This window comes from Mytilus edulis, chromosome 5 (assembly GCF_963676685.1).
Source record: "Mytilus edulis chromosome 5, xbMytEdul2.2, whole genome shotgun sequence".
Classification (NCBI taxonomy): Eukaryota; Metazoa; Mollusca; class Bivalvia; order Mytilida; family Mytilidae; genus Mytilus; species Mytilus edulis.
Window position 1 is genome coordinate 69,898,127 of NC_092348.1, and position 23,128 is coordinate 69,921,254.

Genomic DNA, 23,128 nt, shown 5'->3' on the forward strand with positions numbered 1-23,128 from the left:
GAAGAAAAGGGAATTTATTCAGATTCAGAACAGATTTGTTTATATTATGATCATAAATATAACAGTATCTGCTTTGAATTGATTTTCATGAACAGTTGGAGAAGTCAACATAGGCTATAATCCAATTTCAAATAATAATTTATAAATTTAATTGACAAGCATGGTTTAGATTGATTCTTCATTATAATCGAACAATTAGAGTTTTGGTTTACAGAATAAATGTTGTTTTGTTTTGTCATTTTGGTTTATATTTGCATGTTTAAAACATTTTAACACATAATCATTAGGTATACCAGAAACACCAGGAAATTTTAGTTAAAGAGATTCAGCATTTACAAGTTTAACAGTCCAATGGGATCCAGGTTTTAGTGGAGGTTATAAACAATTATTTTACATACAATACAAGGTCCAAGGATCATTGGAATGGATTATAGTATCAGCTGGGGAGGAAGATATAAATGATCAAAAGAGACGTAAAACATATGAAGTAACAAACTTAAAGGAAGGGAGAGCCTACGAACTGAAAATGTATGCTGTGAATACAGCAATGAAAAGAAGTGATTTCACAGATGTGCTTATTGTCTTTACTAAAAGTTCAGGTACAAAAGGTATATTTTTTAAAATGTTCCTATGAATCTATTTTCCCTTATTTATTTTCATGCTGTCCACACCTTTTTCATATTATATTAGATTCTGTAATCCTTAAACTTGAGATAAACCTTACAAGCTTCCAAAGTCTGAACATTTCATAAATGTTGACTTCCTTACTCAAGAAAAGCATATTTTATTGAACAATAGACATTGATTACTATGTAAATCTCGTACAAACCAGTAGACCAGAGGCAGATGCAAAATTATGACGATATCTATCTGTTTTTTTTTCTGTACATTTTCGGTTTCTATCTGAATGACACAGAGGTGAAAGTGTGACGTGCATCATTGGAATATACCCTTTAATTTCGTCCATTTAACTTGAAAACTAATTGTAACTTTGCAGCTGTAGTACATACTGTTTCATCTGACACACAAATGTTGTAAATATAATGTACTTTAAAAGGCAAGCGTTTATTAATATATGTACATGTAAATAGCATCGGATATATTTCATAGCATGTCTACGTTTTGCTATATTAATTCATTATATTTCTGTGTTTTCAATCTAAATATGTTCCACACGTAACATTTTCATATGTCATCATGCTCATAGTTTCTTTGGCGATTGACGGCATACATCTTTGCGTTTGACTTATGACTGAATTTAAAGTTACTTCATTAAAATAAACATACTTGAAAAAAAACAAAGGAAATACATTAATTTATATATTAATGCATACATTGCAAGTACTTTACTTGAAGCATCGGAGAAAATGATAATCTGGAGTCACTGAAAAATTATTGAAACAATGAATCAATATTATTTTATTATGTCAAATAGTTTTGTTTGCAGAACACAAGCCAGTTAAAATCTTCAATTATCAGATTTGATCTACTTAAAATCAAACGACGTAGTATGATTACAAATGCGAAAAATATTAAAGTTTTGACAAAATCAAGACATAAATGTTGCATATACAATTATATATTTAACATGGCAGTTATACATGGCAGTAAATTCGAAAGGATCTGTTATGTTATTTTAAGGTTTGCATCGATCACTACCAGTAATGTAGTCAGTGCTACTAAAATTTAATATTCATATATTTATTACAGTTTTTTTATTTTTGTTACAGTATCTACGACATCAAGTGCAGTTACTGGTGCTGTAGTAGGTGTTGTTGTCACTTTCGTGATTGTATGCGCCTCTTTTATAGTGATACTATTCATCAAAAGGAATCAAGGTAAACTGTTAAGCAAAGCTAAAATCGGTTAACCATCATAATAAACGACGATTTGTTATGGCTGACACCGCATAATATTTAATTGGAAAGAGATTAAAGTAAACAACACGGTTGTCATGTTCTATATTTCTTGTATTGAATATACCTTTATTTTGATAAACTATACAACTGGTACCTTGATTTTAATTCCATGAAAAGTAAATAATAGATTAATATATGAGACAACTAATACTTTTATATACTGGGAATACCGAAGTTAAACATGGCTTGTGAACTTGAAGCAATTTTTTTATTTTGTCAATTTACCATGCAAACGTAAATCAAGAATCAATCCTGTAAGACCGTAAAAAGTTGAAATTATTGCTTTAAGTAAAAATTACTGATATTTATTTAATCAAAATGAGGTACCGTAGTAAATGACTATTGTCCAACCAATTTCAGTAAACACTCATGTCTATAACATGCCAATATAAGACGTTACAGAAGCATTGTCTTTGTAACGTATACCCGGGGCATCCAAAAGCTAAAATTCATAATCATTTTAATCTCATTATTTCAACGTGTTCTTCATCTAATGTGTTTTCATGTCTTAAGTATTATTAGATATGGATAATCTCACACGGTTAAGTATTTATACTTGCAGTGAAAGATAAAAAAGAAAAGTAAGTTGACTATTTTCTATTCAATTATAAAAAACTAGTAGTAAAGATAGCATTGCAACCGTATTGAACATACTTTTATATGTGGGAAGGTAAATAGTCCAGCGTTAGTGGTTTTTTTTTGTAGTCTGAACAAAAAAAAATTATAATAAAAAAAATTATAAAAAATTAAATTTACTTGTTTTTGTTCTTTGTTCTCTGTTAAGGGCATCCGATACAGTTTCAAGGGAGTTAACTCTTGGCGCGACATTAAGCGTTTGAATTCCCGCAAAACGTCACTTTTTGCGGGACGTAATGCGTGTCATTTTCCGTAATACGAAATGTAATGTGGAATTTCCATGCTCCAATTTCTGTTTCTCCCGCATGCTAATTAATACGCCATTTATATTAGTCAGTGCATTTGATTATACCAGGATAACAGTCTAATAACATAATAAGAAATAAAACACATTACTGTTTCTTTAAGATCTTCAACAAATATCGTATAGTGAGCAATCTCAAGACGACTGACCCTTTTGGTGTTACTAATATCATGCATGTCAATCAAAATTTTATTATCATGCATCATCCACGATTTGGTCCGGATCCGTTTTCTTTTTACAGCACAGAAAACCAATGATATTTAAAAAGTAATATCGAAAATGAATGTACACGAAGAAGTCAATTTCCTTTCTGAAATTTTTTTTTAATTTATTTATGTAAACAAAAAATAATGGTATGCCGCTAATACAAACAATATGATACAACTTTTATAAAAGAACAAAGTTTCTATTTCCTTCATGTTGCACGTAGTTTATCTAACAAAAGGCAATAGCAAACAATATGTTTATGCACCCGTAAATTTTTTTACGGGACGTAAAATGGTATAGAAATGCCTGCGTCCGTCTGTCCGTCGTAAATATGGTACACCATATTATCATTAAACTGAACATGGTTGTTTTTTCAGTCATGATGGTCAAACGGTCTGTATCATTTTTGGTGAACTTTATAAGTTACAGGACTTTGTAACTAGAACAGTTTTTTTTACAGTTCGCGCTGCATCTAGAAAACGTTTTATGACTATTGCTCTAAACTTTACGCAGTTATATTAGTTATATAATTCTGATGAACTTGTATATACTTTTGAGAATGATTCAGAATTTGATTTTAGAGTTATTGAGTTAATGACAAAAAGGGGCTGGGGGTTCACATGTCGCGCCGTATCTCAGAAACTATCTATAATAATTGCATAGAACTTCACATACTTTTTAGTTAAATTATTCTTAAGATCTGTATACTTTTTCGCGATGATTCTTTAATTCATTTTTGAGTTCTTGAATTTTTATTGAGCTTCAATTTGGGGATCATATAAAACATGTTGTGATATATAAACTTGTTATTGAGCAAGAATAATGAATGAGTCAGGATATACCTAGCATGACTTCCGTGCAACCCCCGTGTTATTTTAAAAACATATATTATGTTGGTTTTTTTTTCATGAGACGAAGGGCGTATCATGCGCTCGAAGCGCAGCTGTTTATTTTTTCTTCATTTTTTTATAGATATATTAGAGAAATGACGGAATGACAGAAAATACAATGCAATTTTCAATATAATTAATATTTCAAAATGGCATAACTCTTTTAAAGAATAGTTGATATGCACTGATTTTCGAACGTGTCCATACGATATCAGTTTTATAGAAAGTTGGCAAGAATTGTACATTTGAAAAATCTAATTAACCAGAAGTCCGGAAGGACAGACAGGGGAATGGACATGCAGTATTTTATGAACGCGCTGTGGTGAAAAAAATATATAGTTATTTACCAATAAAATTACGCTATGAGAGAATGATTTTAATTGCAACTAATCGTAATATACCCAGTCCTCTCGCTATAAATTCAGTCATTTTTTTGCCAAATCAAAAATTTCAAAATTATAGTTTCTCTGTCTGGACAAAAGCATCCATTAGCAAATTGAAGATTCTCCTTTGTAAGATTTTGCTTCTATTTTCTGACCACATCAAACAGAAGATGTGGTATAATTGCCAATTAGACAACTCTCATCAAGAGACAAACATGACACAGAAATTAACAACTATAGGTCTTCAACAATGAGCAAAGCCCATACCGCATAGTCAGCTATAAAAGGTCCCGAAATGACAAGGTAAAACAACTCAAACGAGATAAGTAACGGCAAATTTGATTACTGTCCAAACGACGCTAAATTTTTTAAAATTCGTATCAACAAAAACGGATTTTCTCAGTGATAAAAACTTGAATTAAAGGATATTAAGGAGTATGTGTAATGAAACAGCAGCCAACCAAACAAAACAAAACAAAGAACAACATCTAGAGGTCATCATACAGTATGAAATAATATACGAGTGTGTACAGTAAATGTACCTGTATGTCATGTTCGTTCTAAATTGCCGAGTCTTAAATTTTTGAAAGCCGTAAAAATTATCAACAATCTGTAATAAATTTTCTTGAGAAGTTTCTCACTTAGACCAAAAACACAGAGAGGTATTTGTTATTCACATGATTTTACTTCCGAGAACAATGTTACCAATTTATAGATAGTACTTTACAAGTAATATTTATACATCTGAAAAATGTCGCCGGTGTTATATAGCCATTCTTCCCCCATGCCAGTTTTTCCCCCGGGGGAAAGACTGGCATGAGCCAATGTTTCTCCCGGGGAGATTTTGGATCATTGTCATTCTTCCCCTGCGGAAAGTTGACAATACGTATACATATAGTAACTTTTCCCCCATGCCAATCTTTCCCCCCATGATATAGATTTCAATATATGTATATGCATGTCTGGAAATTAAACCGAACAGTGTTAGAATTATATTTAGTTGTATACAAATTTGTTGTCCATTCAAAGGAGTAGGTCCGGTAAGGACCGATTTTGGCCTCAAATTTCAGGTTCATCTGACGAAAGATTTTGACCACTTTTTAAACAATTAAGTGTCTATTTTATTTGAATTAATTAGTTTATGTGAAAGATTTTAACAGATTTAGTCATTAAAAACGATCCGATTTAAGCTCAAATATGAAAAATCTACCTAATATGCCGGAAAATGTCACTTTTCAGATGGTTTTTGGTAAAAATGAAAGTGGCCGCATCCGTGTTTATCCTCAACCTTTATATATGTTATGTATTATCATAAAATACAACTTACATTTCAATATTAAGGATGAACACGAATGCGGCCACTTTCGTTTTACACGAAAACCGTCTAAAATTTAACTAAAATGCCCGGAAAATTTGGCATGGGGGAAGAATGGCTATAAGACACCGGTAATTTGAAGCAATAACGTCGAAATTGTCTGCCAGCGACGTCGAGCACTTTAGCGCTAACGTCGGGGTTACAAAGGGGTGACGCAATTTTTAAGGATAAATCGTGATTATCATGGAATCCAGCACGGTGACCTATATTTTTTATTTGAGATTTAGAGAAAGCATGGCAAAATGCAGTTTATGCAGAAAAATGATAAAAATGACATTTTCAGAAACAGTTTTTTTTCCATTTTTTTAGGTTTAGAAAAATACAACTTTGAGCATCTGGTCCGCAATGTCAAGCAAAACTTGAATAATTTTATAGTTATTCGTATAGTGATTTATTTTTTTCCTTGTTGCCACTTATCACAGCTTCAGATTGAACCCGATCTTAATAATTTACGACGAAGAATATCTGCTCCAAAAATTTTATAACATTGCCTAATTTTTTTTACAAAATTGCACAAATCCCCAATTTTCAGCCTCAATTTTTCTCGAAAACAAGCACGGTGACCTATGTTTTATTTTGTGTTTTATTTTATAACTCGCCAAGGCCTACAACATATTTCAAAATTATAAAAATGACATTATATCGAGAAACTGTATCGGATGCCCTTAAGTGAGCCCGTTTTCAACTGATTTTAAAAGTTTGTATTATGATGTGCTGTTACGTTACTACACTGTACCAGTTTAGGGATAATGTAATTGTTCAAAATCAGGGGCCTGTTAGTTTGTTGCCGTTTATGTTTTGTACATACATTGGGCCTTTATTGTTATATTTAAATTATTTTAAACGTTTTACTTCTGTGCCTTTTATACCTTATTTTACGATCTGTGTTTTGCTCTTGTCACAGGTCATAGGATGACACATAGCGGCTTAATATATACGTTGTGTGGTCGCTGATGAAGAGTTTTTGTTTATACATTGACAATCATACCACATTGTTTTATTTTCATATCAAATATATTATAAAAATATTAATGATAATAACAAGATATAAATGATGTATTTACGGCATCAAACACATGTAAAAATAAATTGAAAGTCAGCTTAAAATGGAACTGAAGATAACCGTATTGTATTTAAAGCTTGGCTCTATTGTCAAAAAATTGATGTATGAATTTGAAGGGCGTAACGCGGAATAGCCAATTGTGTGTATCTATGCGTCTGTGATAAATGTAAATATACTGTGATTATATGTCATCATATTAGAATTTATTATATCACACGGAAACGCTGCTTGAACATTACACACAAGTTCAAATAGACGTACATTAAAATTGAATGTCACAATGATAACGCTAAATATGTCAAAATGGATAAACATAATTAACAAAAATTGACTACATTTAAAACAGCAGGGGAAGTGTTAATCTTTATATGATCTTAAGATGATCTTTGTTGATTTTTATTTCCTTTTCTGGGCTGCTGGTTATAATAATCTATCATCATTGTCAGGCGCCCTATATTTGCCTTACTTTCCAAATCATTATTTTATAATGTACCAAATTTATTCATATCAAAGAGATGCACCATTCTCATTAAACCCGGCAATTTTGTTATATTTGCTTAAAAGAGGATCAAAATTAAAACAAAAAGATCTTTTTACTGTCCGTATGACATACATTTTAAGTGTTTGAAATTTTGCCCAACGGAGTACAGTATCTATAATACTAAAATTACGAGGTCCAATTTGTCAGCCGTCATCACATAAAAACGACGAATCACAGAATTAAACTTTATATATAACTAATATAGTACAAAGGTGTAGATTAAAAATTACACCACTCCAGGCCCTTTTGTTTTCCATGTAATTAATATTGCCAATAATTAAGAAGTTCCGGGTCGAGTCCGCTACCGATACCAATAGTATATTCACCTGTTACCTATTACCTTATCTGTACGTTCCGCATCTGCCAGGCGCACCACCAAACGTTGTATTCAGGATTAATATGCTATATACACGGGTCATAACCACAGGGTTGACACTACTAAATTGTCAAATTGTTACCTATTGCAGGATTTTAATCAGTAAGACTTTCTAAGATAACAATACGAATACTAAAAGTCTGGACTAAAAATAAGGCGTATAGGTACAGTTTTCAATTTGTTAGTGGGCATGACGTAAAACAGCGAAGCAAAGAATTCAACTTTATTTATAACTTATATAGGACAATGCTGTTGATTAAAAAATACTCCAATTCAGGACCTTTTGTTTTCCAAATAATTAATATTATTGTTTCAGTTCGACGGGTTCAAACAGAAAGACTTGAAAGCAGAGAACAACTGTGTATCTTATAATCGGCATGACTTTATCAGATGACAATACTAATACTAAAATAAGGCTTGCGCATAGTTATATACTTTAATTCAGTCACGGACCCGTGATATCACGGGTGTGTTCTAGTGTCAATGAAAGACGATCAAAGATACACCACATGTAAAAATTACTACTAGTATTTACATTTTCTTCCAATTTATCACTAAACTTTAAAATAGCATAAATATTGTAAAATACTAGACACTTTCTATATAACTTATGTGTTGACATATTGCTATACTCAAGACAATATTTTGAATACTCAAAGTAAATCGATGATTGAAACTTATTTTTTACATCAATTTTTACCTCTTTTTTAAAGAAATGATAAATTGTATGTAAACCCCGGCTTCCAGAATATTCAAAATGGAGATGAATACGAAGAAGTGGAAAATAAATTTGGTAAGTAAGCTTTATAATATGAAATAGTCGAAAGATACAAAGGTGACGTGACATTCAAAACCAATAACGGATAACATAATTAAAAAAAAGCGGAACACAACGACAAAGACGGACAAGTACAAACAGCATCTATCTTAAAAAAAAAGAAGAAAGACTAAGCAACACGAAATATACCAAAAGCAATAATCAGGTACTCTGCAAGGCTAAGCAGCTCCTGTTTCACATGCGGCACGGAAATGCTACTGGTGTAATTAAAATTTGGCTATATATTATTTTCGGTCACACTATCATCGTGGAAGTTATCACTAGTAACCCGAATTTAGCTTGAACGGACAAAAACGTGTTAACGCTATTTAAATGAGATTAATTGTCATTTGATAAAGATTGACAAAAGTTAAAAAATATTTTTAATTCATTTCAATTCATTTCAATTCATTTTAATGCCAGTCAAATAGATTTCTTTGCGGTGAATCAATTGAAATCAAGTTGCTGGTAATGTACGCCAAACTATTAGGCCACGCCCCCGTTAAACTATTTCAAACTGGAATCAATTCGTTTTAAACATCGTTGAGACCCGAGCTTTGTACAGGTAAATCACTCAAGCAAGACAAACTTTATTTATTTATCGTTTTTTTTTTCATCAAATTTTATCGAATTCAGTTAAATGTGTGTATTCTTAGTAAAGTCGCATGCTTCACAATTTTTAACAAATGAATGAACAATACATGTGACATTAAAGAAATTTAAATAAAAACATTAAAATATTGATGCACGGTTTAAGAAATGTGAATCTGTTGAAAATAAAATAGTAAACTTGCAAACTTTCAATCCATTTGTTCTCATCGAGGTCCGCGTTCATGTTTCAACGCGATACGTAATATGAAAGTCCAATATGTTACAAATGTATAGACTCTACGATGTCCGAGTTCTGTCCGAAATGAATAATTGATAGCACTTACAAGACATAATGTTGGAATATTTGTCTTTTGTTGAAGTCGACACGTCTCCCTTTAGATGGCTTTCGGTTATTTCCGTAGTTCGGTTGCTGTCTCATTGGCGTATCTTACATCTCCTTTTTTTTCGTGCATCACTTATTTATCATGTGCACTGATGGCTGAAAAAAATATGATCATATACATCTGATAGCACTGCCTGTCACATTTCCTTTGCATCAAATAGAGCGGTTTGATTTGGATTTGAATGGGTTTTACTAAACGTCTAGTGGCAAATATTTCACCCATTATACAGCCATTATGTCAGTGGCACTTCTGACGAAAATTCAAACCACAGATTACAAATTGCGTCTTTTTTTCTGAAGTTTATTAACGAATGATATGCTGCCTTATACTCTAATATCAGTTACCCATTCGTGAACGTAATGGACGTATGATGAATGGAGTTCCATATTTTATCTTTTATATAAAATTTAAAAGGTTAAACCGGGTTGAATTATTACATTTACAAAAAAACATTATTTTATTTTTTAAATAAATACAACAACAATATAAGTATATTTAAAAAATTTAATTGACAGTTTATATTGACCATTATATACATATAAAGACCGATGTCGATAACTCCATTGATCTTTTTTATCGTTATTTTTTTAGCACGAAATAAATACAGGAGTTAATCATATCATAGAAAAAATATCAAACAACGTTAGTTAAGACACGATTGATAAAATCTAATGGTTTATATTTCAGTTTCGAATCAGATTTTTTTTAGGCACCAGTGTTACTACTCATTTTGATAAACAGTGAGACGCTTACTTGCAATTCGGAATTGACGAAATAACGTAGCGAAATGACCGTACTTATAGATTATGGTTTTGTTTTCCATTTCAATTGTATTGTCATTTTAGGGACCGTTATAGCTTGCTGTTCAATGAGGACCAAAGCTCCGTGTTGAGGCTGTACTTTTGACCTCTAATTAAATTATACCATGTGACTTGACGGAGAGTTGTTTCATTGGCACACATACCACATCTTCTTATTTATATTAAACGGGAGCAGTTTGTTACATTCAAAAAAATTCAGTGAATCAAATGAATTTGTAGCATATTGTTACATTCAATTTTATTTCGATTGATAGTATACATTATTTGTATTGCATTGGTCCACAAATAATGTCCAGTGTCAAATATTACACATCGATGACCACTTAGATTAGTTACTTTAATTAAACTCATTTCCTTGGCTGGAAGTACACGCTTGTATTTGTCCTTTAAAGTTAGTCTGTCGGTTTAATCATGGAAGTAATATTAAATAATAATGAATCACAGTTTAAGGAGAATTCTTCGTCATTTGCAAATAGATAAAAAAAAAAGTATGAAAATTTGCTTACGACTAAATTCAGGCCGAGAGAAATATGTTTTGTTTTATTTCAGATTACGATTGAATTCAGGCCGAGAGAAATATGTTTTGTTTTATTTCAGATTATTTAGAACATATACAAACATATTCTTAATCTTTTACAATTTACAAATAAAATTTGATAGTGCTTTTTATGCACATGGTTGATGAAACCTGTATGAACTTATTTTTTCAGAGGTCTGTGAAATATTGAAAATAGTACGTTCCGGAAAACACAAGTCGCTATATAAAATGCCTGTAAAATTCCGTTACATGTGGTACACTCATATTTAAATACTTTCCTATAAGAAAGTGAAAAAAATAGTTTTTGAAATTCACCTAAAAAAGATTAAACGAATAGTTTAACTTATTTTTCAATTATCGAATACACAAATAAATCTCTAATTTATCCACGCTTGAAATTTGTTTTTACTGACAGGTGTCTGCTGGTATTCGATTGGACACCAGTATCAATGTAGGCGTAACAGCCTATCATATTTATCCAATCAGCTGCCTTGTATGCGATGACATACGGTGCACTTAGTTTAGTTTTCCTTGTAATACATTATAAATTGATTGTAATAAAAATTATCCAATACACTATAAAGCAAACAATGTCTAGCCCAAAAATGACTTATACGACGCTATATATATACTATACATATTATACTTAATAATTATTTACAAATTAAGACAGCGTAAATAATAACATTAATAATAATTACTATTTAACGGTAGAGCTCTGATTGAACGGGGACTATTATGCTATTAGTATGATAGTCCCAGCAATTTAAAAAAAATGATCATCAAAAGAACGGTTGAGCTATTGTGGGTCAGGGACTTGCCGGTACGTCTAAAACCCACCCAGGCCGCTTTGATGCACTAAGCTCTAAGACATTTATGGAACACTACAGCGAACTTTCTAGACGAATTTAAAATCCATGTGTGAACTTGTCAGATAAAAATAGCCAACGCTTATATTGAAGAATAAACAAGTCATGAAAAGAAATATTACTATACATTGTACGGACATTTTGACTAATTCACTAGCTTTGATACAGCGGAAGCAAAAACATCGAGCGTAGCAAAGATAAAAAAAAAATAATAATGCTAAAATTATGTATTTTCAAATCAAAGGACAAAGCGTACGCAATGTCACCCGGAATCCGAATCTGACTGACTATCAAATTACTACAAAATTAAACAAAAAAAGGAACAACGTATGTTAGAATCACGAAAAAATTGGATTTAGATTAGATTTGTGATCATTGGAATTTATTAAGACTTTTTAAAATATCTATTTCTAGGAACTTTTTTAGATCGAAATTAATAAAGCTCATATATAAGTATGTGGTACAGCTCACACCGATAAATATATTACGGCATATTCATATAGAATTGCAAATAAACCTTTCAATAATGAATTCTTATAAGCTGATTTTAAAGCTCATAATATAGGAGATATGGGATATAATTCAATTTGACGGCAACCAAACGACAAAAACACTATAGGTAAATCAAGACCGCATGTTTAGTCTTCAACAAGAAACATGTGTCTACACGAAATGCCAAGCCTCTAGATCGTCATGAACTTGTAGATACAATATTCATAAAACAACAATATTAAAGTCTAAACAATATAAATATTCATTGTTCACACATATTCTAGATTTTCTAAATCGTTTGAGACACGTATGCAAAGCCCATGTATTTTTCGTTCACATAATGTTTTGACGGTTTTCCTTTTTTATTTATAACGTCCTACAAATATAATAAAAAATATTCATATAATTCATGTATATATACTTAACAAATAAATATTTAAAATAATATGGAACAAAATAAAACTCTAATATCCTCTTTTAGTTTGAAATAATTATATTAAACTAAATATAAATGTTATATTTATATATATATCTTATGTTAATAAAACTTTTTCATTCCCAAATTTATTTATTTTTTAATAAATAGTAACAAAAATCATTTTTCTTTTATCTTTTGATTCATAATTATTTAACCCTTAAATTTTGCTAGTTTTCTTATCAAAATGTGATAAAATGTTACAATTTCATCAAGTTCACTAATTATTTTTAAAGTTAAATACTTATAAAAACAGAAATATTTTTGTTGGCATTCAAGGAATATGTAACATATAAAATGTTCGCATTCGAGGAAGACATCAGCATACACACAGTGGTTTTTTTTAACAAATCGATAATTTCGTTGCCCAGGGATATGAATTTGACATTAAAAGTCCCTCAAACCTTTACATTACCCGGCCGTGTCATTTCCGTTTGAACAAATCGAGAACACTACCTTTTAGGATATGCATGAATTACCATACGCATGTCCGAGCATTTGTTATAATGTATTAACGTGTGACTCTTTTTTTTTGGGCGCTTTTTTTTACCAATCCACTAAACAAGAAACAATGCATGATGGGCTACAACATGTTACAACCAAACGAAAACAAGTGTTATTTACTGAAATACAACACATTTTTTCATGCTTTGCGGTTTTATCAATTTCGCTTAGATTTTTTGTATCCATATTTATAGCTTGTGATATGAAGTGTTCTTTCAATGCTCAGATTAACGAAGAATTATTTGTATGCAAAGAACGATAGTCATTTCTGTATGATTGCTGATGACACAGAGATTTCGGGTATTCGTCTGCAAGACAGCAACGTAACGACAGTTTTAACACAAAGCCAATTATCTTTAAGACAAACTTACTAGTGTAAAGCTAACCGTCGGTGCTAACTTTCATAAAGACAGTTAAAAAAATTAGGGATCCTTGAATTTTGTGCTCGTAAACACAGGAAAGATTAAGAGGGGTTCAAATTTATATTGGGGTCACTAAATTTTCATCGTTTTTCACAAAATTGATTTTATGATATTGTACCCTTTTTTATGATGTAAGAAATAATTTAAATCGAAAATTTATTTCTCTATAGGAAACAACGACGTATAATCATCAAGCGGGACAATTTAAAGCCGATTATACGTTATGTATTCTTCTCATTGTTGAAGGCATTGCGGTTGCCTATCATTACTTACATCCATGCACTTCATTTGAAACTTTAAAAAAATTTATTCACACAGAAATCACAGCTTATTAGTGTGGGTGTAAGGGACACGAATGAAGAAACCTATCTGGGAATTTATATAAAATAAAAAACTATTAAACCGTTGGTTTTCCCGTTTGAATCGTTTAACACTAGTAATTTTGGGGCCCTGTATAGCTTGTTCGTTGCGAGCCAAGGCTCCGTGTTGAAACCGTACATAAGCCTACAATGGTTTTTCATCAATTGTAATTTGGATGGAGAATTGTCTCATTGACACTCACACCACATTACCTATATAGATATAGGAAGATGTGGTGTGAGTGCCAATGAGACAACTCTCCATACAAATAACAATTTAAAAAGTAAACCATTATAGGTTAAAGTACGGCCTTCAACACGGAGCCTTAGCTCACACCGAACAACAAGCTATAAAGGGCCCCAAAATTACTAGTGTAAAACCATTCAAACGGGAAAACCAACGGTCTAATCTATATCTATATTCTATACACCTCAAGGGCGTTAGCCTGAATGTGTGCGTCTTTCTTACGCCAAAATAATGCAGAACGACAAAGGGATTGATTGAATGATTGATTGATTGTTTGTTGCTTAACGTCCAGTGGCAAATATTTCATGCATATTCAGGACGAGAACAAGTTCACAATAAATACACTAGGTAGGTTGATACGATAGAGGCTATCTGGGATGATGGTGAGGGAAATATGGACTGCCACTGGAAAATGAGGATATCTTGTATAGGAACAGAAATTTTGCCTTGCAACAGGCCACCTACGGACCCCTCAAAAGAGTTATCTTAACGTGCAAGGAGCGTTGCAGTCTTTTTACACGAGGCATCGGATTTCACGTCCCCCTAGCTTCTGACCGGACGCGACTGCTAACTTGATACATCCCGCACAGCCAAACGGACGCCCCATTTCGACAAGCGTTTTACTGCCGGTCGGGAGAAGACCAAGTGACCATATTTCTATACCCCATTCACCCTAAAGGTCAGGGGGTTTCAATACTAACGGATTCCCTGTTACGAAAATGTAGGTGATCTTTCAGCAATTTGATAATATGCTATTGAAATGCAGGGTATCCAATTTATTTATCGACAACTTTATGTCAAAAAAAGTAAATCATTTTGACAGAAAACAAAGACACTTTTCCTTGCATAATTTAATGTTAACAAAAAATATTTGAAAATTGTTATAATAAATGGGTATTTTGATCACAGCCAAATTTTGTACGGTGTGTAGAAATACCACAAAGGACTCCTAGTGCACTGAAGGACTATACAAATCCTTGGTGCATTAAGAACAAAGTTTTTGCACTAAGGACATTAAAACGATGTTATTAGACCACAAACATGGATATGAGAAAATATAAGTATATAACTCATAAATATAAATTTGGGTATCAATATATATCATAATTTTGAAATTGACTTACTTTTTTATCAGCGCATCCCATGTGCCAGGCACGTGACCGAAGGCTTATTGCAAATTCCCAAGCATTAATGTTCAGTCAACCTTATCCAATAAACAATTGTCATTTGATCGTTACTAATTGATAAGTTTATGATAGTTGTAAAATAAACTTAATGATTTATCGTAGTTTATTTTCAACTTGATGAAAGAATAATTTAAAAAAAATATTTTGTGTGGGTGTCAGAGTTTTTATTTTGTTTTAAGGGAAATTGTAAGATTACTTTTAAGAAAGAAATTTTGATTGATTATAATTTGAGGAAAAAATACTTCCGATATTTCATGTCCTTCTTAACAACACAGGAGTTTACATTTGTACATACTTTCATAAGAGATTCACGATAGAGATAAAGATGGGGAAATGTGGCATCCGTGGGAATCTCAAAAACCCGATTACATCATTATTATATTGTGTGGGAACGAAACTGTACGGTTTCTACATTTTCGACATTCGAAAATATAACAAGTTGCAACATGGAAAGTTTTCCAATGATGAATCAAATAATACTATATAACGTTTCTTTTAGACATTCTGAAAACATTCTATATGTATATATGAACCAATCAAATAATAAACGACGTATGCATACAAACGTTTTTCTTCGAATGGAGGAGCTTTTAATATATCGATCAGAACTGTCACACAACAGCGATAAAAATGTCCACAACCATTGAAATACACATCGTTGAGTCCAGAAATTTTAAAAGTACTATTTCTGTTGTAAGGTCTTATCTGTCTGAAAGTGTAAAAGCCATTGCACCAGTAAATATTCACAAATAATATTTTTTCAATATCGGATAAATTAATTGACTGTACATTCGCTTACGAGTTTATTGTACTATCACTTGGGCCTTTCCTGTACAATCGCTTGTCCAAATTTTCAATTAAAAAAAATTAAGGAGATGTGATATGATTAGCATTTATACAACTATCCATCAAATTAATTGGATGTACACATGTAAGCTATATTAGGCGACCATACCTTATAATCGGCTATATATATATATATAAAAGGTCCCAACATAAACAAATTTTGAACAATTAAATTCGAAAACTAACGGCCTTATCTAGAAAAAACAAGAATTTACAAAAACAAAAATAAAATAATATGCCAGACATGAACCAACGGAAACCACTGAACTACAAGCCACTGACTTGGGATTTTCACAGAAAGAAGATGACGTGATAAGCATGCATGTGTGTGTACGCTCAACCTCCTAAACTGAAGTGGATGTAAGCAATTATAGGCAACAATCCGGCCTTTAATAACGAGAAAACCCTTCCATATAGTCGACCGATCACTAAAAGGCCCCGACGGGAAAATGTGATTTTTTTTAAACTCTAACCAGAGTGCATGTATATCAGCTTACAGAACTTGAAAACCAAAAAAAATCAGTTATAAATAAAAATACGGATAAACATTTTTGTAAGCTATCTTAATCATAAACAAGCTTCTGTCCTAGTTTATTAGAAATCCAGGATAGTTAAGAAAGTAATTAAAGTTTCTAACACTTTACCCACAGAGTATTTTTTTGTGGTTTGTAGATAGCTATTGCAACAAAAGCCGGAAGGCTCAACAAAAATGTAATACATTATTATACTTTGCGAAATATGTTTATATCTTCTATTATATCAGTATGTGTTGGTAAAAATAAAATCTCTATACATTTTTTACTATACTTTCAAAATATCTTTATAAAACATTTCTACAGAACTTAAAAAAGTGAACTTACGGAACAAGCAAACGAAATTAAAAGAAACAAAAATAAGAAGAAAATACACTCTTACATAGAAGTAAAAACTATAACAGTTAGAAAAGCAAAATAGATATGGCAGTAATAACTATACCATAAAAAAACCAAGAACAACATGAAATAACATACTATATACATTCTTAATAAGTATACTAGTGTATTCAAAACGGATCAAGGTTGAACGAACATGAATTTCTATATATTACTGTCAACTGAGTGTGGCGCGTGTCGATAAAATATAAATTAACTTTCTAAATGTGATTTTAAAATTTGAAATTGTTTATTTTTAAAACGTTGACTTATTTATGCAATGTCTTTTGTGTCAATTGTATCATTCCATCAGGTCCTTTAGTGCAATTTTGTGTTCTTAATGCACTAAGGGGGACTTTTGCGGTATTTTAACGGACACCCCAAAAAAGAATTAAAGGACAAAACGTTATTATGTGGATTTTTTTTTTCGGAAAATATTTCTTTTGTCTAATATTTGAGAACAGATCTATTCTTTTTCAATTCAATACATTTTAGGTAAACACTTAAGAGTTACAAATACACGACCCTACATTTTTGATAGAAAAAAATGCATTTTCAATATTGTATAATCTTTTTAACTAAATTAAATTTGCGGTTTTGTGATATGTGCATGTAGTTTAAACAACGTCGTCAATAGTGTTTGAAAGAAGCTATAAAAACATGATTTAGAACCTTATACACCACATACGGAGGTACATGTATGATACCATTACGAGTGAACGTAACTATGATATAACTATGGCAAGCCGTTCTCGTCAAAACTATGTTTAAACCATTTTTCGAAAAATTTACACACTGAGAATTACAACAAAGCACACTGAGATTTTAAAACTTCAAAACGCACACTGAGAATTGAAAATTACACACTGAGAATTGAAAATTACACACTGAGAATTGAAAATTACACACTGAGATTTCATAAAGACGCACTGAGATTACAAAAATGAAAACGCACACTGAGAATTGAAAATTACACACTGAGAATTGAAAATTACACACTGAGATTTCAAAAAGACACACTGAGAATAAATAAACTGAAAACACACACTGAGAATTTGAAATTACACACTGAGAATTTAAAATTACACACTGAGAATTTAAAATTACACACTGAGAATTTAAAATTACACACTGAGATTTATGCGCACTTTTTATGCGCACATATCTAATTAGCATACTTAATCTGAATCTATTACAAGCTAAAACAACAAGGGGACAGAACTCGTTAGTCCTTCGATTTGGTCCCAAATTATTAATAAAAAAAACTTTAGAAATACAAGAACAAGAAAAATACCCATTTACTCTTATTACAAAATATAACCAAATGGTGAAAAACTTTATTAAAATCATAAGAAAACATTGGAACAATCTGCAAAAGAATGCAGTGAAATTTTTACCCAAGTGTCTATTATAGCATATAAACGTAACAAAAATATAAAAGATTAACTAGCGAAACCAGGGAAACAGTTGGAACACTTTTGAAAAGGGACTTACGGTTTTAAGTAAAAAAAAATCATCCCGATACACTGGTAGTAATGATCTGAATTATAGGCAACAAACTTATGAATATGAGCGATGTTAAGTCTTGAAATTTATTACGAATGTTGCCGGTTGAAGGAATCGCATTTCATTATAATGACAAGAGTTCTTGAGATCAAGATATTAATCTGTTGAATTATTCATCTCATGAATATTCATTAGTAATTTACATATTAATCTCAGTGTGTATTTTTGAAATCTCAGTGTGTAATTAAAAATTCTCAGTGTGTGTTTTTCAATTTATTTCATCTCAGTGTGTCTTTTTAAAATCTCAGTGTGTAATTTTGAATTCTCAATGTGTGTTTTTCATTTTTTTAAATCTCAGTGTGTAATTTCGATTTCTCAGTGTGTTATTTTAGGTTTTTAAATCTCAGTGTGTATTTTTTTCGAAAAAAGGATTTAAACATAGTTTTGACGAGAACGGCTTGCCATATATAACTGTGAAATAGCCATTGTAATTGCCACGTTATTTTATGGATCGTTCATTTTATTACCTTTAGATTATTAACAAGTACCATCGAACTAAATCTTTATAGACCGTATATTTAACGCATACATACGCTAATTTTACAGTTTAGAGGTAGAAGACGAAGAAGAATTATATATAATAGTGCAACTTGAACAAACAAATAAATACATATTTATATTAAATAAGTTTTTTATTCAAATGAAAGATAGGATAAGCACATTTACAAACAAATGTACTAAGAGACTAAGACTTATAATCAATGCTTCACTTAAATTTAGGTCATACATATGTATTGTTTTATTCTATGAGGATCTTGACGGGGTCCTTCACGGCTTCATTACTGTTTTTATTATAGTTTTATCACTCTCACTTCACGGCCTAAGAGCAGTTTCAGAAGCTTAGTTCAAACGGAGACACGGTTCCCTGATGCGGCCTAAAGAGGATAACGAAATTAACTATATAAATGATCTTACATATAAAATATTTGTATTTTGCGTGATTGATTGTTCCTGATGAAGTAAAATCCAGAAACGTGAATTGGACGTATGAAATTTATTAGATGTTGTTGTCACTCTTTTATTAGTGTTACGTTTAACATTTTCAATTCCTTTTTTTTTTTTAAATAATATCAACGAATGATTTTATGTTTCATAATTAAAAATAATATACTTTTTTTATTTTAGCATTTATAATACAATGTATCATCCACATGAAAGGGCGTAACTCCTAATATCATTCTGACACACTAAACGGATCTTGACCCGATCTGAAATTTTTAAACGTTACTTTTTATGATTGGTCTAGATTTGTCCAAAACAGTCTTAACAGACTTGATTTAACGCTAGAGCATATTAAAAGGCGTAAGAGAATGCCGACTAATAGCCAGTCAAGATCGTTTAACTAAACCTACCCGTTGTTATCGAAAACTAAAATTTATCTCATATATACTCAATATGCTCGTCCACTATATGCTCTTCCACAATTTGCGCCTGTTTTGCTCCAGCGACCGGTATTACAATTTAACACAGTTTAAAAGCTCATTGATCTGTTACTTCATTTACAATTTTGAGCAAGACTTAACTGTTTATTATTAAAATTCAACAAATGTCGACATTATCTTCATCAATTTTATTATTTAACAAAACATTGTTTTTCATTACAAGCAATTTCATATATTAATATACAGCTAGTGAATATTTGTTGTGTACCGAAAATATAAGATTTAAATTATATACGCAATGAATAATATCTGTGAAGTTACTATTATTTCCGTTACATATCTAATTTACGAGTACAATATAGTAAAACAGAAAAACAGAAACGATAAATATTCAGGAATACCTAATGTTTCGTAAGCAATTGCAAGGTACGACACGTTACTTAGATTCCACGAGTTTTCTTAGCACTTAGCAATTTTTAAAACGAATATGTGAGATAAAGATCTACTGCATTTTGGCAAATTCAAGTTATGTTATACATCTTACTATTTTATTTTCAACAGATTCACATTTCTTAAACCGTGCATCAATATTTTAATGTTTTTATCTAAATTTCTTTAATGTCACATGTATTGTTCATTCATTTGTTAAAATGAATGAAGCCATGCGACTTAACTGAGAATACACGCATATAACTAAATTCGATAAAAATTGATGAAAAAAAAACGATAAATAAACCAAGTTTGTCTTGCTTGAGTGATTTACCTGTACAAAGCTCGGGTCAACGATGTTTAAAACGAATTGATGAAAGTTTGAAATAGTTTAACGGGGGCGTGGCCTAATAGTTTGACGTACATTACCAGCAACTTGATTTCAATTGATTCACCGCAAAGAAATCTATTTGACTGGCGTTAAAATGAATTGAAATGAATTGAAATGAATTAAAAATATTTTTCAATTTTTGTCAATCTTTATCAAATAACAATTAATCTCATTAAATAGCGTTAACACGTTTTTGTCCGTTCAAGCTAAATTCGGGTTACTAGTGTATGGAAATGAACAAAAGAACATCAGTAATTATTTGTACACAGCTATTATATAGCAGTTAACCCACTCCGGAAGACGTCACTGAAACTAAGGAAGGGATGACAACAGCTCACAATTCAGAACCCTTTGTTCGAAACCATTTATGTAAGGAGCATTCCTTTATCATTGAAACTATATTAAAAATCAAAACCCCTGAATTATCGAATCATCTGATGGATATGTATGCCATATGAAGAAGCCTCTATAATGTTGCAAATGCAATACGTTACAAGATGCAGCATAAAGTAAAAACAGGTCTGAATTATGTTCTCTCTTATAACTCAATTCGTTTGAAACTCTGTCCTGATAAAATCAGTATAACTTTATATATGGTTCAACAAACATGAAAAACAACTTATATCCACAGTCCTGCTATTTTTGGTATTATACATGTATAACATGTCTCCTTATTGAACATTATTGTATTGATATTGTATTGTTTCAGATGTCGAGCATCCACAGTGAGTATATAAGGATTCTTTGACATTTACATCCTCAGATAATAATGATATAACATAGATTTCACTATATTTGAATGTTCATTTTGGTCAATAAGCTCTTCAAAATTTTGACAAAGCTTACACATATTTGTTTCAGAGTGTTTTTGATGAAAGTAGATTCAGCAAAATGCAATGAAAGAATACAAGTTATCAAGAATTGCATTCAAATTCATTCGTTTTGAAAACAAACCACCATACACGTTCATTAAAGTACAACACATGTTTAAAAAAAAAAGTATTCTATATTTGATATGATTGTGTGGTTTAAAAAAAGCATTCTAAAATTGGTATAATTGCAAGGTGTTTTCATATATTTTGTATTAAAAGTTGACCATATTGCCTTATCCATTCATTTTGTTATTAATTTCAAACTTCCTTTCATTGCTAAGTTAACCTTCACTTGTGAACGGAAAATATGTTATCGCAATAACCAAGTGAACGTTGACATAATGATTCAATCGAAAGTAGGATGGCGGCTTTTTATCTTGATCTTTTCTATAAAGTTGCAACAGATGAACGACTGCAAAATTGATTCAATAACTTAATAATGATTCCTCTTGTCGACTTCCTATATCCATTACAATTAGACTCATTAATGTGGTCATTTTATAACATTTCCTTTTTAACAAAACGATGAATTTATCGAAAACCTAAGGATTTTCTTATCCCAGGCATTGATTACCTTAGCAGTATTTGACACAATTTTTTTGTAATTTTGGATTCTCAATGCTCTTCAAATTTTTACTTGTTTGGTTTTATGAATATTTTGATATGAGCGTCACTGACGAGTCTTATGTAGACGAAACGCGCGTCTGGTATACTAAATTATAATTCTGGTACCTTTTATAACTATTCCAATCTAATCACTGCGTATGGAGTTTATTTTTACTGAACAAATCCGATAAGCCCGGGGATGTTCACACTACAGTAGGGTTGTGTTTTCAACACAAACATTGCACAAGCATATGAAGCAACTATATGAAGTTTTCTTTAAAAATCATTGCTGTCGTCTAGCTAAGCTGTAACTCTACAGATTAAGTCATATCAATAATATAGGAAATTCTTAGTTACTCTACATTCCTTTGTCAGGTTGTCTTCGTTTACGGGATTCTCTACTCAAATTAAATCAACAAAAGCGCATAGAACCCACGAACGTTATGAGGTGTCATAGTCTGTTCAAAACAAATTTATCTTAAAGTAATTCATTGATTTTTGCCTTATTTTGGCGTTTGTGAAAGAATTTGTCATCGAATCAAAACTGTTGAAAAACTTTGAAAAAAATTGACACTGTTATATTAACAGTAATAAATCATTGTTCGGCTTCAAAGACATTAAAAAGCACAATTGAAAATCTATCAAGCAAATACTATTTGGATTTCATATAGTTTCGTACAACTATGTGAAAGATTGCAATAAGTG

At 31.1% G+C, this 23,128-nt stretch overlaps 1 protein-coding gene across 1 annotated transcript in view; it reads left to right on the forward strand.

The window, feature by feature from the left end:
• The window catches only part of LOC139525219 (nephrin-like), a 304,410-nt gene that overhangs the window by 275,891 nt on the left and 5,391 nt on the right, over nt 1–23,128 (forward strand). The window contains exons 15-17 of the mRNA XM_071320410.1: nt 2,482–2,500; nt 8,408–8,487; nt 21,655–21,670. Of these exons, the coding sequence (XP_071176511.1) occupies nt 2,482–2,500; nt 8,408–8,487; nt 21,655–21,670 (115 nt within the window). The remainder of the gene's footprint in view (nt 1–2,481; nt 2,501–8,407; nt 8,488–21,654; nt 21,671–23,128) is intronic.